The 13,419-nt window shown below is 43.8% G+C and overlaps 1 protein-coding gene across 5 annotated transcripts in view; it reads right to left on the reverse strand.

The window, feature by feature from the left end:
* Positions 1–13,419, reverse strand: part of pald1a (phosphatase domain containing paladin 1a) — a 327,452-nt gene that overhangs the window by 182,201 nt on the left and 131,832 nt on the right. For all 5 annotated transcript variants that reach the window (XM_070865787.1, XM_070865785.1, XM_070865789.1 and 2 more), the window contains one exon: positions 11,605–11,739. In XM_070865787.1, coding sequence (XP_070721888.1) covers positions 11,605–11,739 — 135 coding nt within the window. The remainder of the gene's footprint in view (positions 1–11,604; positions 11,740–13,419) is intronic.

A 13,419-nucleotide genomic window follows, 5' to 3' on the forward strand; every position in this document is an offset into this window, starting at 1 on the left:
GACCCAAGAAGCTTTCAGTTTTTAACCTTTGTGGGCCTTGGAGAAGCAGGTAAGCCTGTTCTGGGCCCACAGAAAGATTCCAGCCCACTGCTGGCCCATTCGAGGCCTGCCCCAGGATGGCCTCTCTATACGAATCAGCCAGTATCCATACAACTGGCAATGTTCCTGTCAGATCAGTTGGTGATTCAGCTCAGAGCAACAGAAGGGACTGAGTGTAACGTAGCCAAGTTTGCTGACGATACAAAGATGGGAGGAAATGCAATGTGCGAGGAGGACACAAACCATTTGCAAGACGACAAAGACAGGCTATGTAGATGAACAAGAATTTGGCAGATGGAGTATAATGTTGGAAAGTGTGAAGTCATGCACTTTGGCAGAAAAAAAATCAAAGAGCAAGTTATTATTTAAATGGAGAAAGATTGAAAAGCGGGACCTGGGGGTACTTGTGTATGAAACACAAAAGGTTAGTATGCAGGTACAGCAAGTGATCAGGAAGGCCAATGGTATCCTGGCCTTTATTGTAAAGGGGATGGAGTATAAAAGCAGAGAAGTCTTGCTACAGCTATATAAGGTATTGGTGCAGTTTTGGTTTCCATATTTACGAAAGTATATACTTGCTTTGGAGGCAGTTCAGAGAAGGTTCACTAGGTTGATTCCGGGATGAGGGGGTTGACTTATGAGGAAAGGTTGAGTAGGTTGGGCCTCTACTCATTGGAATTCAGAAGAATGAGAGGTGATCTTATCGAAATGTATAAGATTGAGGGGGCTTGACAAGGTGATGCAGAGAGGATGTTTCCACTGATGGGGGAGACTAGAACTAGAGGGCATGAACTTAGAATAAGGGGCCGCCCATTTAAAACAGAGATGAGGAGAAATTTCTTCTCTCAGAGGGTTGTAAATCTGTGGAATTCGCTGCCTCAGAGAGCTGTGGAAGCTGAGACATAAAGAAACTGTCTATTTCTGTCTTAAATTTATTCAAACGATAAGGGGATAAGGGGTTATAGGGAGCGGGCAGGGAAGTGGAGCTGAGTCTATGATCAGATCAGCCATGATCTTATTGAATGGTGGAGCAGGCCTACTCCTGTCCTATTTCTTATGTTCTTATTCTTTATTTCCTCCCCAATTAGTTCTCCTTTCTCGAATGCATCGACTCCCCCACTTGGGTCACAGTCTCCCTTTAGTAATTCTTTGAAGGAAGCAAAGTTTTCAAGCCACATCAAAATAGAAGCCATCTTTCCTGACCCAATTTCAAAATGGAAATTGGGAGGCCAATTGTGAGAGACATGGAGCATATTACTGATCTGTAAATTGGTCGATATGCAGGCATTGTTTATGTGAAAATTAATTTGTACTTCCTTCAAACAATCACAGTTTCTGGGCACGCAGACAGTGTGCATCTACTTGCTCATCAATGTAGAAGTGTAAACTCTGGAATTCCCTTCCTAAATCTCTCTACCTCTCTCTTCTCCTTTAAAATGTTCCTTAAAACCTACCTCCTTCACCAAGCTTTTGATCACCTGTCCCAATATCTCCTTATGATGCTCGGTGTCAAATACTGTCTGATAACTATCCTGTGAAGTGCCTTGGATGTTTTACTATGTTAAATGCGCTATATACCAAAGAGCAGAAAACGCTGGTGGGAGTTGTGTACAGACCACCAAACAATAGTAGTGAGATTGGGGACAGCATCAAACAAGAAATAAGGGATGTGTGCAATAAAGATACAGCAGTTATCATGGGCAACTTTAATTTACATATAGATTGGGCTAACCAAACTGGTAGCAATGCGGTGGAGGAAGATTTCCTGGAGTGTATTAGGGATGGTTTTCTTGACCAATATATTGAGGAACCAACTAGAGAGCTGGCCATCCTAGACTGGGTGATGTGTAATGAGAAGGAACTAATTAGCAATCTTGTTGTGCAAAGCCCCTTGGGGAAGAGTGACCATAATATGGTAGAATTCTTTATTAAGATGGAGAGGGACACAGTTAATTCAGAAACTAGGGTCCTGAACTTAAGGAAAGCTAACTTTGACGGCATGAGGCGTGAATTGGCTGGAATAGACTGGCAAAGGATACTTAAAGGGTTGACGGTGGATAGGCAATGGCAAACATTTATAGATCACATGGATGAACTTCAACAATTGTACATCCCTGTCTGGAGTAAAAATAAAACAGGGAAGGTGGCTCAACCGTGGCTAACAAGGGAAATTAAGGATAGTGTTAGATCCAAGGAAGAGGCATATAAATTGGCCCAAAAAAGCAGCAAACCTGAGGACTGGGAGAAATTTAGAATTCAGCAGAGGAGGACAAATGGTTTGATTAGGAGGGGGAAAATAGAGTACGAGAGGAAGCTTGCCGGGCACATAAAAACTGACTGAAAAAGCTTCTATAGATATGTGAAGAGAAAAAGATTAGTGAAGACAAACATAGGTCCCTTGCAATCGGACTCAGGTGAATTTATAATGGGGAACAAAGAAATGGCAGACCAATTGAACAAATACTTTAGTTCTGTCTTCACGAAGGAAGACACAAATAACCTTCCGGATGTACAAGGGGACCGAGGGTCTAGAGAGAAGGAGGAACTTATTAGGCGGGAAATTGTGTTAGGGAAATTGATGGGATTGAAGGCCGATAAATCCCCGGGGACTGATTGTCTGCATCCCAGAGTACTTAAGGAAGTGGCCCTAGAAATAGTGGATGCATTGGTGATCATTTTCCAACAGTCTATCAACTTGGGATCAGTTCCTATGGACTGGAGGGTAACTAATGTAACACCACTTTTTAAAAAAGGAGGGAGAGAGAAAATGGGTGATTATAGACTGGTTAGCCTGACATCAGTAGTGGGGAAAATGTTGGAATCAATTATTAAGGATGAAATAGCAGCGCATTTGGAAAGCAGTGACAGGATCGGTCCAAGTCAGCATGGATTTATGAAGGGGAAATCATGCTTGACAAATCTTCTGGAATTTTTTGAGGATGTAACTAGTAGAGTGGACAAGAGAGAACCAGTGGATGTGATGTATTTGGACTTTCAAAGGCCTTTGAGAAGGTCCCACATAAGAGATTGGTGTGCAAAATCAAAGCACATTGTATTGGGGTAATGTACTGGCGTGGATAGAGAACTGGTTGGCAGACGGGAAGCAGAGAGTCGGGATAAACGGGTCCTTTTCGGAATGGGAGACAGTGACTAGTGGAGTGCCGCGGGGCTTAGTGCTGGGACCCTAGCTCTTTACAATGTACATTAATGATTTGGATGAAGGAATTGAATGTAATATCTCCAAGTTTGCAGATGGTGGTGGTGTGAACTGTGAGGAGGATGCTAAGAGGCTGCAGGGTGATTTGGACAGGTTAGGTGAGTAGGCAAATGCATGGCAGATGCAGTATAATGTGGATAAGTGTGAGGTTATCCACTTTGGAGGCAATAACACGAAGGCAGATTATCTGAATGGTGGCAGATTAGGAAAAGGGGAGGTGCAATGAGACCTGGGTGTCATGGTTCATCAGTCATTGGAAGTTGGCATGCAGGTACAGCAGGCGGGTGAAGAAGGCAAATGGCATGTTGGCCTTCATAGCTAGGGGATTTGAGTATAGGAGCAAGGAGGTCTTACTGCAATTGTCCAGGGCCTTGGTGAGGCCTCACCTGGAATATTGTGTTCAGTTTTGGTCTCCTAATCTGAGGAAGGACGTTCTTGCTATTGAGGGAGTGCAGCGAAGGTTCACCAGACTGATTCCAGGGATGGCTGGACTAACGTAAATGGAGAGGCTGGATCAACTGGGCCTTTATACACTGGAGTTTAGAAGGATGAGAGGGGATCTAATAGAAACGTATAAGATTCTGATGGGACGGGACAGGTTAGATGCGGGAAGAATGTTCCTGATGTTGGGGAAGCCCAGAACTAGGGGACACAATGTTAGGATAAGGAGTAGGCCATTTAGGACTGAGATGAGGAGAAACTTCTTCACTCAGAGTGTTGTTGACCTGTGGAATTCCCTGCCGCAGAGAGTTGTTGATGCCAGTTCATTGGATATATTCAAGAGGGAGTTAGATATGGCCGTTACGGCTAAAGGGATTGAGGGATATGGAGAGAAAGCAGGAAAGGCGTACTGAGGTGAATGATCAGCCATGATCTTATTGAATGGTGGTGCAGGCTCGAAGGGCCGAATGACCTACTCCTGCACCTATTTTCTATATAAATACAAGTTGTTGGTGTAGTATGCTGGCAGACTTTGTTCAATATCTTCAGTTCTATCGAAAAATCTGAACTTCATGGATTGGTCATTCACAGCATCTTCATTAGCTTTGTGACAGACAACAAATGACTGGTTCATCAAAGAGTCCTATCACTCATCAAATATGTAATGGAACTACTGTTTCCTACATAACAGTGACTACACTTCCAAAGTACTTCATTGACTGAAGCGCTTTGGAATGTCCTGAGGTTGAGAGAGGCGCTATATGCATGCAAGTTCTTCTTTCTTCAAGTACTGCCCTTTAAGCAACTCATTTTTTGCTGTAACTGCATATTATTCTATTAGTAAATAAAACTGACTATTATTATTAACCTATTCAATCTGGTCGGTCGATGTGGTGTTTATCACCTTTCAGAGGAAGAGAGGAGAATGTGGTTGGTATGCCACTAGATTTCCAGCGGTCAATGTAACAAAAATAAAGTCTCTGTTAATCCTGGTCTGCCATCTCAGACACAGCACGATTAGGGCAGGGGCCTAGGTTCATAGGAAACCGCTTATAGAAACCGCCTCTTTTGCTGCGAACAAAAGATTAAAAGTTTTGGAAGAAAGCCCAAACTAAAACACCTCATCCATTATCCATGGGTGAGCTTTAACACCAAGTGCTGGGCAGGCTGTCCAGCTGTGGAACATCACAGCTGAGGTCTGTACAGTCCTTCCTCAATTTCCACATGTGTGCAGTAGCATTAGTTGTCACTATAGATTATATCTAATATATACAATATATTCCTACATTACAACAGTGACTACACTTCAAAAAGTACTTCATTGGCTGCAAAGCGCTTTGAGACATCTGCAGATAATGAAAGGCGCTATAGAAATGCAAGTCTTCTTTCTTTATATAGCGCCTTGGGATGTCCTGAGGTTGTGAAAGGCAAAACAGAAATACAAGTCTTTATTTAGAGATAGAGAGCAGGGACCTTGGTCAATTTTACCTTCTCTAAGTCAGGGTCACTGTAGGCAATTGTAGTTCCCCTAACACTGCCCCACTTGAGATTAGCTAACTCAACACAGTCCAGATTGATCCTGTAAGAACGGATTCATTTTACAGTAAAACATATATTATACGCTGGAAATGCACATACACTGTATGGTGATTTACATTATATAATGAAGATATATACTGTATAATGAGGATTTACACGATACTGTGTGTATTCTCACCATTGAGAGATTATTAATCCTCACACCATGGTGCTAAGAAAATAAAAACTGGAATAATGGCAGGAAGATCTTGGAATATTCAGAATGTATGTTTTGGATCAAGCAGAGAAGTCAACTTAATGAGCTGGGAGAATGGGCTTATAAGGTTATCTGCACACAAAGGAGGAGTTTCAATTTTTGGCAAGATTTTACTTGTTGATAACATTAATTCTGAAAGGAGAATTTACTGAAAACCCCTAGGCTAGACTGGGTACTGCAGGGCACCACGAACACCAAAAGGAATACAAGACAAGGCAAGACAACTCAGTTAGTAATAGATAGAGGACAGCATACGTCAGGTTTAAAAGTGAAGATTGGAGGTGGACGGAAAGGTAGGAGGAGTTTAAGGAATTAATGGAAAGATTAGTTGAAGCAGGAAATGGCAATGAGTCTTAATTTCAACATGGTCAGGATTAGACGGAGCACATAGATCAATGCCTTCGTATTGACCAGAGCATCAATTTAAAAATTAAATTACATCAGAACGAGAGGTTGGAAGTTAAAGGTGAGAGAGGGATCATATATCAGAGGACAATTTCCTGTATCTTTTTCAGACGTGAAAAATGTTTTTGAAGAGCCTTTCCAACTATGAGAGAAGTATTCAAGGTTAAGTTTATGTGGCAGTTTAGATATTAAATCTATATCGACTTTAAAAATCTTGCATAGGATGATCACTGCTTGTACACAAACATTCATTCCTGCTGTTACCAACTTTTCTGCCAACATTTCCCATTGTAAACTGCTATTCAATTCTGCTGTACCAACCATCACAGAGTAGTTGCAGTCTTTGGCCACTAGGTAGCTCTGTGAACTGAGTTTCTGAAGTTTCTCCTCCAACTCCATCATCATCTCGAGTATAAAACAAACTTATTTAAATCAACTGTCCATGGGCAATGATACAGATAATGCACCATAATAGAGAAATGTAAGAAAATATAGTATTAATAGAAATGCTTGCTCAGACATTACTGAACTAAACATATAGAGAATTCATTAACCCCGCAGGGGAAGTCTTTGAGGCGGTTGACCAGCTCATTTTTGATGGCAAAACCGACTCCGTGGAGGCGGCGTTCTTCCTCTGGTTTCCCTTTCCAGAAGAAGGTGTAACCTCCACCTTGTTCCTTGAGCTGGCCTTCCCCTGCCCGCCGGGTCTTGCTTAGGGCGGCGATGTCGATATCAATGCATCTAAGTTCCTGGGCAAGTATGGCGGTGCGACATTCCGGCCTGTCACTGTTGGGGTTGTCCATGAGGGTCCTGACGTTCCAGGTCCAGAACTTCATGCTAAAGGAGTGGAAGATGCCTGTGCCTGAGTTCTTTTAATGTGGGGTGGCCGTTGCACACCGGCAACCACACGGGCTTAGCTGAGCAAGGTCTTGGTCCAGTGGCAAGGGGGTCCAAGACGACTGGAGACCAGGCACTGCGGTATGAGCCTAGTTGCCTATGACGAGATGATGGATAAATTGCTAGCTGCCTTCATGGTGCATGACGCTCAGTCATGGATGGAAAGCCATCTTCACCCCTTTCACCATTCCATGGAAGTCACCCTCCATGACCACCCCAAGTGGCCACTCTTCAATCAATACATTGAGCTTCAACATTCAACAGAGATGGGTTTTCACAGACAAATGTTATGGATGAACTGGAGGGGAACTTCAGAAGATTTTCCCCTCCATGATCTAGGGCTGTTGAGACTAACAGCAGCACTCCCATTGTAACCTTGACCATGAGCCACCAACAGAACATGAACCAAAGATTCAAACCAGAGAACTTCTTGGTCTGTGCAACCAAGCTATTTGGGGAACTAGCTCTCATACTTCTTTTCCCCCTCCTCCATTGCTGAAGGTGCAAGCAACAGGTACCTTTCCCAAATGACTATTCTTCATGTGCAAGTCCATGCAGTGAGTGTGGTTGAGCTAGTGACCATGTGAGAGGATCACAGTTGAGATCAATCCTGTCTTAACCTGACTCCCATACACCTGCACTTTCTAACTAGCATCAACAGAACACAAGTGAACACTGTGGCTAACCGAGAAGTAGTGAGACTACTTGTAGCATGCCCCATTAGCAGAGATCAGGGATCATACCCCAGGCTATCAACAACTTGCCTTTAACATTGTAAAACGTCCCAAGGTGCTTCACAGGATCATCATCAAGCAAACTTTGACACCGAACGACAAATGGCCAAAAATCTTGTCAAAAAAGTAGGGTTTAAGGAACGACTTAAAGGAGAGTGTGTCAGAGAGGTTTAGAACGGGAATTCTAGAGCTTAGGGCCTAGGTACCTGAAGTCACGGCCACCAGTGATGGAGCGATAGAAATCAGGGATGCGCAAGAGGCCAGAATTAGAGTGGTGCAGAGATCTTGGAGGGTTGTAGGGCTGGAAGAGGTTAGAGAGATGGGGAGGGGCGAGTTCACAAAGGGAGTTGAACACAAGGATGATCATTTAAAATCGCGGTCTTGCCATCCTAGTCAGTATGGCTCAGTTCTCCATTCGGCAATAAAATTACCAGCTGAACCATCGGGGGCCTCCCCCTCCATACTTTCTCGCAGTCAGAGAGAAGAGCATGATAGGTTTTGTTCCCGCCCCTTGTCATTAACTATTTCCTAAACAATCACAATCTCTGCCAGAAACTGAACCTCTAGCCCTACAGAGCAAGCTCACAAAGCTATGCTCCTGATTAGGAACCTATTCTGGACAGAGAAGACTCTTTTGTTCCCAGATTCTGAAATCTGATTCCCAGCCAGGAGAAAACTGTGGTTTCCTATTTTAGAACATGCCTGTTGGAAGATTGTCAAGGTATGAAGGCCAGAGAACATTTAAATTTTTTTAAAAACTGGAATATTCCAAGATCTGCTGTTCAACACTCATTCTCCACAGCCAGCATTGTGGGTTTTTATGGTGCAGAAACCAAAGCAAAGATGTTAAGGGCCATAGTACAGGATACCACTAATGTTTGGAAAGAAGAAGAAATATGCTATGTAGTGATTAGGTGATGACAAGTTTAGGTTTTCTGTAGATTATATCGAAATTACAGTACAGAAACCAGCCCAATTGATCTATGCCGACGTGTATGCTCCATGCAAGCCTCCTCCCATCCTAACCTGTAGTAGGAAGAGAAGACTAAGAGAAAAGGAGTATGACAGTTTCCTCCCAAGTTAAACTCAGAGGAAACATATAATTGCACCCTTAGGATGCAAAGGGAAGAGGGAGAATGTGTCAGATGGCATGTTTGAAGCTGGTTTAGAGGATCAATGGACATGTTGGTATTAATAAAATAGAGGAAAATAGGAAAGGTTGCAATGAGAGTGTTGGGAGACTGGAGGTGACCAAGGGATCACCTATCAGACGAAATGGTTATATATTCTGTGCAGGTTTCAAGCATACCCTGCATGTTCCTACATAACAACAGTGATTTCAAAAGTAATCTATTGCTTGTGAAGCCTTTGGGGGCATTCTTGAGGATGTTCTTCCTTGCTCCGTGCCCACCCTCGAATGGCAACACTCTCCTTCCATTGGACAACTAACAAACAACCTTTCACTGGTTTCTGTCTCCCTGCTCCCCTCACTTGTCCATTTCAGAAAGGAGAGCACCATTGTAAAAAAAAACAGAACACTATTTAAATAGTTATAATGAAATGTCAAAGAACTCAAGGTTGATGGGGTTGAGTAAGGACAGTCTTTGGTAGGAACAGCACTCACCACGAGCCTCAGGAGCAAAGTGTGCCAAGATGAACAAACTCATCCACCACAGTTGTAAGGGCCAAGGCCAAAACCTCCTGAAGCAAACTGGATGCTCTGAACACAGCTATGGGGTTACTGAACCTCCAGGAAGAATAAGTCAACATATTTGGCATTAAGTTCTGAGTCTGCACTGTGGAGTCTCATCTACGAGCTGTGCCAATCAGAAAAACATAAGCACAGTGCCGATTTTTCAAACACTATGGGCTACAAATTCGGTTCTCAGTGAAAACAGTATTTTTTCACCAAAATTACCGTTTCGCTTCGCTATCAGGCCGTAAATTCAACCTTTAATTTGCGCAGCGGTAAAAATTGTTGCACGAGGATTCGCGGCGCAAACCGTGATCCTCACCAACTTTAATCCGAGGCACATACGTATACACACAAACACGCACGTGCACACGAACACCCGTGCATGCATGCACACATGCACGAACACACAGTGAATAATGGAAAATTGACAGATAAGGGATAATCCCTATAATTTAGTGCTGCATGTAACGTACAGTAATATCCTAATGAAAGGAATGAAGACTAGTACCAAAGTAATATTAGCCATTGTATACTAAGACAGCCTCTCCCGCAAATATTCAGGCAGATAATGGAGAAGGCCGATAATTAGAGTGCAGCTAATAGCATGTTCACTGTGTTCAACAAAAAGACATAGTGCTTTAGTACATCACTCAGAAACATCACAAAGCGTTTCATATCCAGTGAGTCATTTTGATTTTTGTTATGGGATGTGGGAGACTACTGGTTCTGGCACTTAACTGGTAACCCAGAGAGTCTGAGTTAAAATCCTACCATAACAAATTGAGATAACAGAATTCAATAAATCTGGTTATTTGTGAGCTAGCACCGGGAAAAGGACCACGAAAACTACTGGATTGTCACGAAAACACCAGTCAGGGCTGGTAACCCGCTGCCCCGGCTGGTGTCGGGCCTACACGTGACTCCAGTCCCACACTATGTGCTTGACCCTCAACGACCTCGGGTGTTGGTTGAGGGAGAAGCTTTGGCCAGGGCACCGGGCAAACCTCCTGCTCTGTTTTCTCGAGGGATCTTTGATGCCCACGGAACTGCTGGATGAGGCCTGGGCTTACCAAAGATGAGAGAATTTAAAATCATTTTCCATACTTGAGCATTAATTACAGTTTTTGCACATTGAGCTGTGATGATATACTGATCTTGGATGAATTGCATACAAACTGAAATAATGCGCTGGATTACAAAGTTATTTCCTCTCCCAAATCAACATTCAAATCACTGACCACTTCTTCTGCCCATAGAGACATTTTTCAAAGCTTCCCACACAAAGGCTCAGTTGGTAAGTTTGCCGCCTATTGTGGTACTGAGTCACAGATACGGAGGATCCCGTCTTTGATCTCCATTTTGTGCTTAACCGACAAAGGCAGCCATTTAAAGCTGTCTAACTTGCACCAATAATGAGGACATTATTCAACACAGCAGGGTCTGTCTCTCAGAAGATTATTGAGCTATAGTAAGGCTGTGCTGCTAAATCGTTTGACATGGTTGTGGTGTACTCGTCGAGCATTGCCAAAGCAGATGTTGCCAACCAGCCATTTTGGTGATATCAGGAATTTCTGGCTCACAGACTAGAAACTAACTTCCTCAGTCTCAGTGGTAGGTACACTGGCCAATATGGAACTGAGATGTACAGCCCCGGGCCCCAGGCCCAATCCCCAGTATCTGCTGAGTTGGCCGATCTCAGAGCGGGCAGGAGTGGAAGCACCACAATTGACCCAAGTACCCTTAGGCTAAGGAGAGTGGGGGGGAAACAAACCAGCACGGGCTCCTACTCGCTATCCAGTGACCAGTGCTGGACAGTGTGCGTGTGAATGTTGAGGGAGGATATGTTGCTTTAGATGTCTCCCACAGTCTAAAAGCCTGATGACACTTGCTGTCTCGACGGAGATGTGAAGGACAGCGATGTGGGAAAGGTATTGAAGATTGATTGAAGAGGGGCTGACGAGAGATACCCCAGCCAATAAACGCCGTAGAAACTTCTGGCGATGATACCCCTTTAATAGCAATCAGGGCTCCCTCCGGCAGCATATTGCTTAACTATTTATAGTCAACACCAACAACAAATTGCATTTATATAGAGCCTTTAACCTAATGAAACGTCCCAAGGCATTATCAAACACTGAGCCGCATAAGGAGATATTAGGACAGGTGACCAAAAGCTTGGTCAAAGAGGTAGGTTTTAATGAGCGTCTTGAAGGAGAGGCAGAGAGGTTTAGGGAGGGAATTCCAGAACTTAGGGTCTGGACAGATAAAGGCATGAAGGTATGAATGTTACATAAGAAAAAAGTGCACAAAATAAAAGCTATCAACAACATGGACAATCTCCAAATATGAACACACTAATTATGTTCAGCTTTAAACTTACCAACACTCTGATGCCTTTTGTTACCAAGTCGCAAGGGGCTGTAAGCTCGGACATGTTCATACCAGCCAAGAGTCTGTACATCCAGGGGTGCCTGCACATCCATCTGCTGAAGTTAAGCGAAAAGGCCAAAGGATACTGGAAAGCAACACAAGTGTTAGTACAAGTCAGCAATGCACAACAGCACAGCATCTGCAAACCATTTTGAGTTTATTCCTCCTAGACTCTCAGTACCACAGAACTCCAAGTGCTGCTTCCGGGGGAGTTAGAGTTGCCAACTCTCCAAGATTGTCCTGGAGTCTCCAGGAATTAAAGATTCATGTTTGACAAATTTGCTGGAGTTCTTTGAGGATGTAACGGACAGGGTGGATAAAGGGGAACCAGTGGATGTGGTGTAGTTGGACTTCCAGAAGGCATTTGACAAGGTGCCACATAAAAGATTACTGCACAAGATAAAAGTTCATGGGGTTGGGGGTAATATATTAGCATGGATAGAGGATTGGCTAACGAACAGAGAACAGAGAGTCGGGATAAATGGTTCATTCTCTGGTTGGAAACCAGTAACTAGTGGGGTGCCGCAAAGATAAGTGCTGGGACCCCAACTATTTACAATCTATATTAACGACTTGGAAGAAGGGACTGAGTGTAACGTAGCCAAGTTTGCTGACGATACAAAGATGGGAGGAAGAGCAATGTGTGAGGAGGACACAAAAAATCTGCAAAAGGACATAGACAGGCTAAGTGAGTGGGCAAAAATTTGGCAGATGGAATATAATGTTGGAAAGTGTGAGGTCATGCACCTTGGCAGAAAAAATCAAAGAGCAAGTTAGTATTTAAATGGAGAAAGATTGCAAGGTGCCGCAGTACAGCGGGACCTATGGGTACTTGTGCATGAAACACAAAAGGATAATATGCAGGTACAGCAAGTGATCAGGAAGGACAATGGTATCTTAGCCTTTATTGCAAAGGGGATGGAGTATAAAAGCAGAGAAGTCTTACTACAGCTATATAAGGTATTGGTGAGGCCACACCTGGAATACTGCGTACAGTTTTGGTTTCCATATTTACGAAAAGATATACTTGCTTTGGAGGCAGTTCAGAGAAGGTTCACTAGGTTGATTCCGGGGATGAGGGGGTTGACTTATGAAGAAAGGTTGAGTAGGTTGGGCCCCTGCTCATTGGAATTTTGAAGAATGAGAGGTGATCTTATCGAAACGTATAAGATTATTAGGGGGCTTGGCAAGGTGGATACAGAGAGGCTAGAACTAGAGGGCACGATCTTAGAATAAGGGGCCGCCCATTTAAAACAGAGATGAGGAGAAATTTCTTCTCTCAAAAGTTTGTAAATCTGGAATTCGCTGCCTAGGAGAGCTGTGGAAGCTGGGATATTGAATAAATTTAAGACAGAAATAGATAGTTTCTTAAACGATAAGGGGATAAGGGGTTATGGGGAGCGGGCGGGGAAGTGGAGCTGAGTCCATGATCAGATCAGCCTCATCATCATAGGCCGTCCCTCAGAATCGAGGAAGACTTGCTTCCAATCTTAGCATGAGTTCTTCGGTGGCTGTACAGTCCAATACGAGAACCACAGTCTCTGTCACAGGTGGGACAGATAATCGTTGAGGGAAAGGGTGGGCAGGGAGTCTGGTTTGCCGGACGCTTCTGCCGCTGCCTGCGCTTGATTTCTGCATGCTCTCGGCGACGATACCCGAGGAGGTCAGCGCCCTTCCGAATGCACTTCCTCCACTTAGGGTGGTCTTTGGCCAGGGACTCCCAGGTGTCAGTGGGGATGTCGCACTTTATCAGGGAGGCTTTGAG

This window comes from Pristiophorus japonicus, chromosome 22, assembly GCF_044704955.1.
Source record: "Pristiophorus japonicus isolate sPriJap1 chromosome 22, sPriJap1.hap1, whole genome shotgun sequence".
In the NCBI taxonomy this organism is placed as follows: Eukaryota; Metazoa; Chordata; class Chondrichthyes; family Pristiophoridae; genus Pristiophorus; species Pristiophorus japonicus.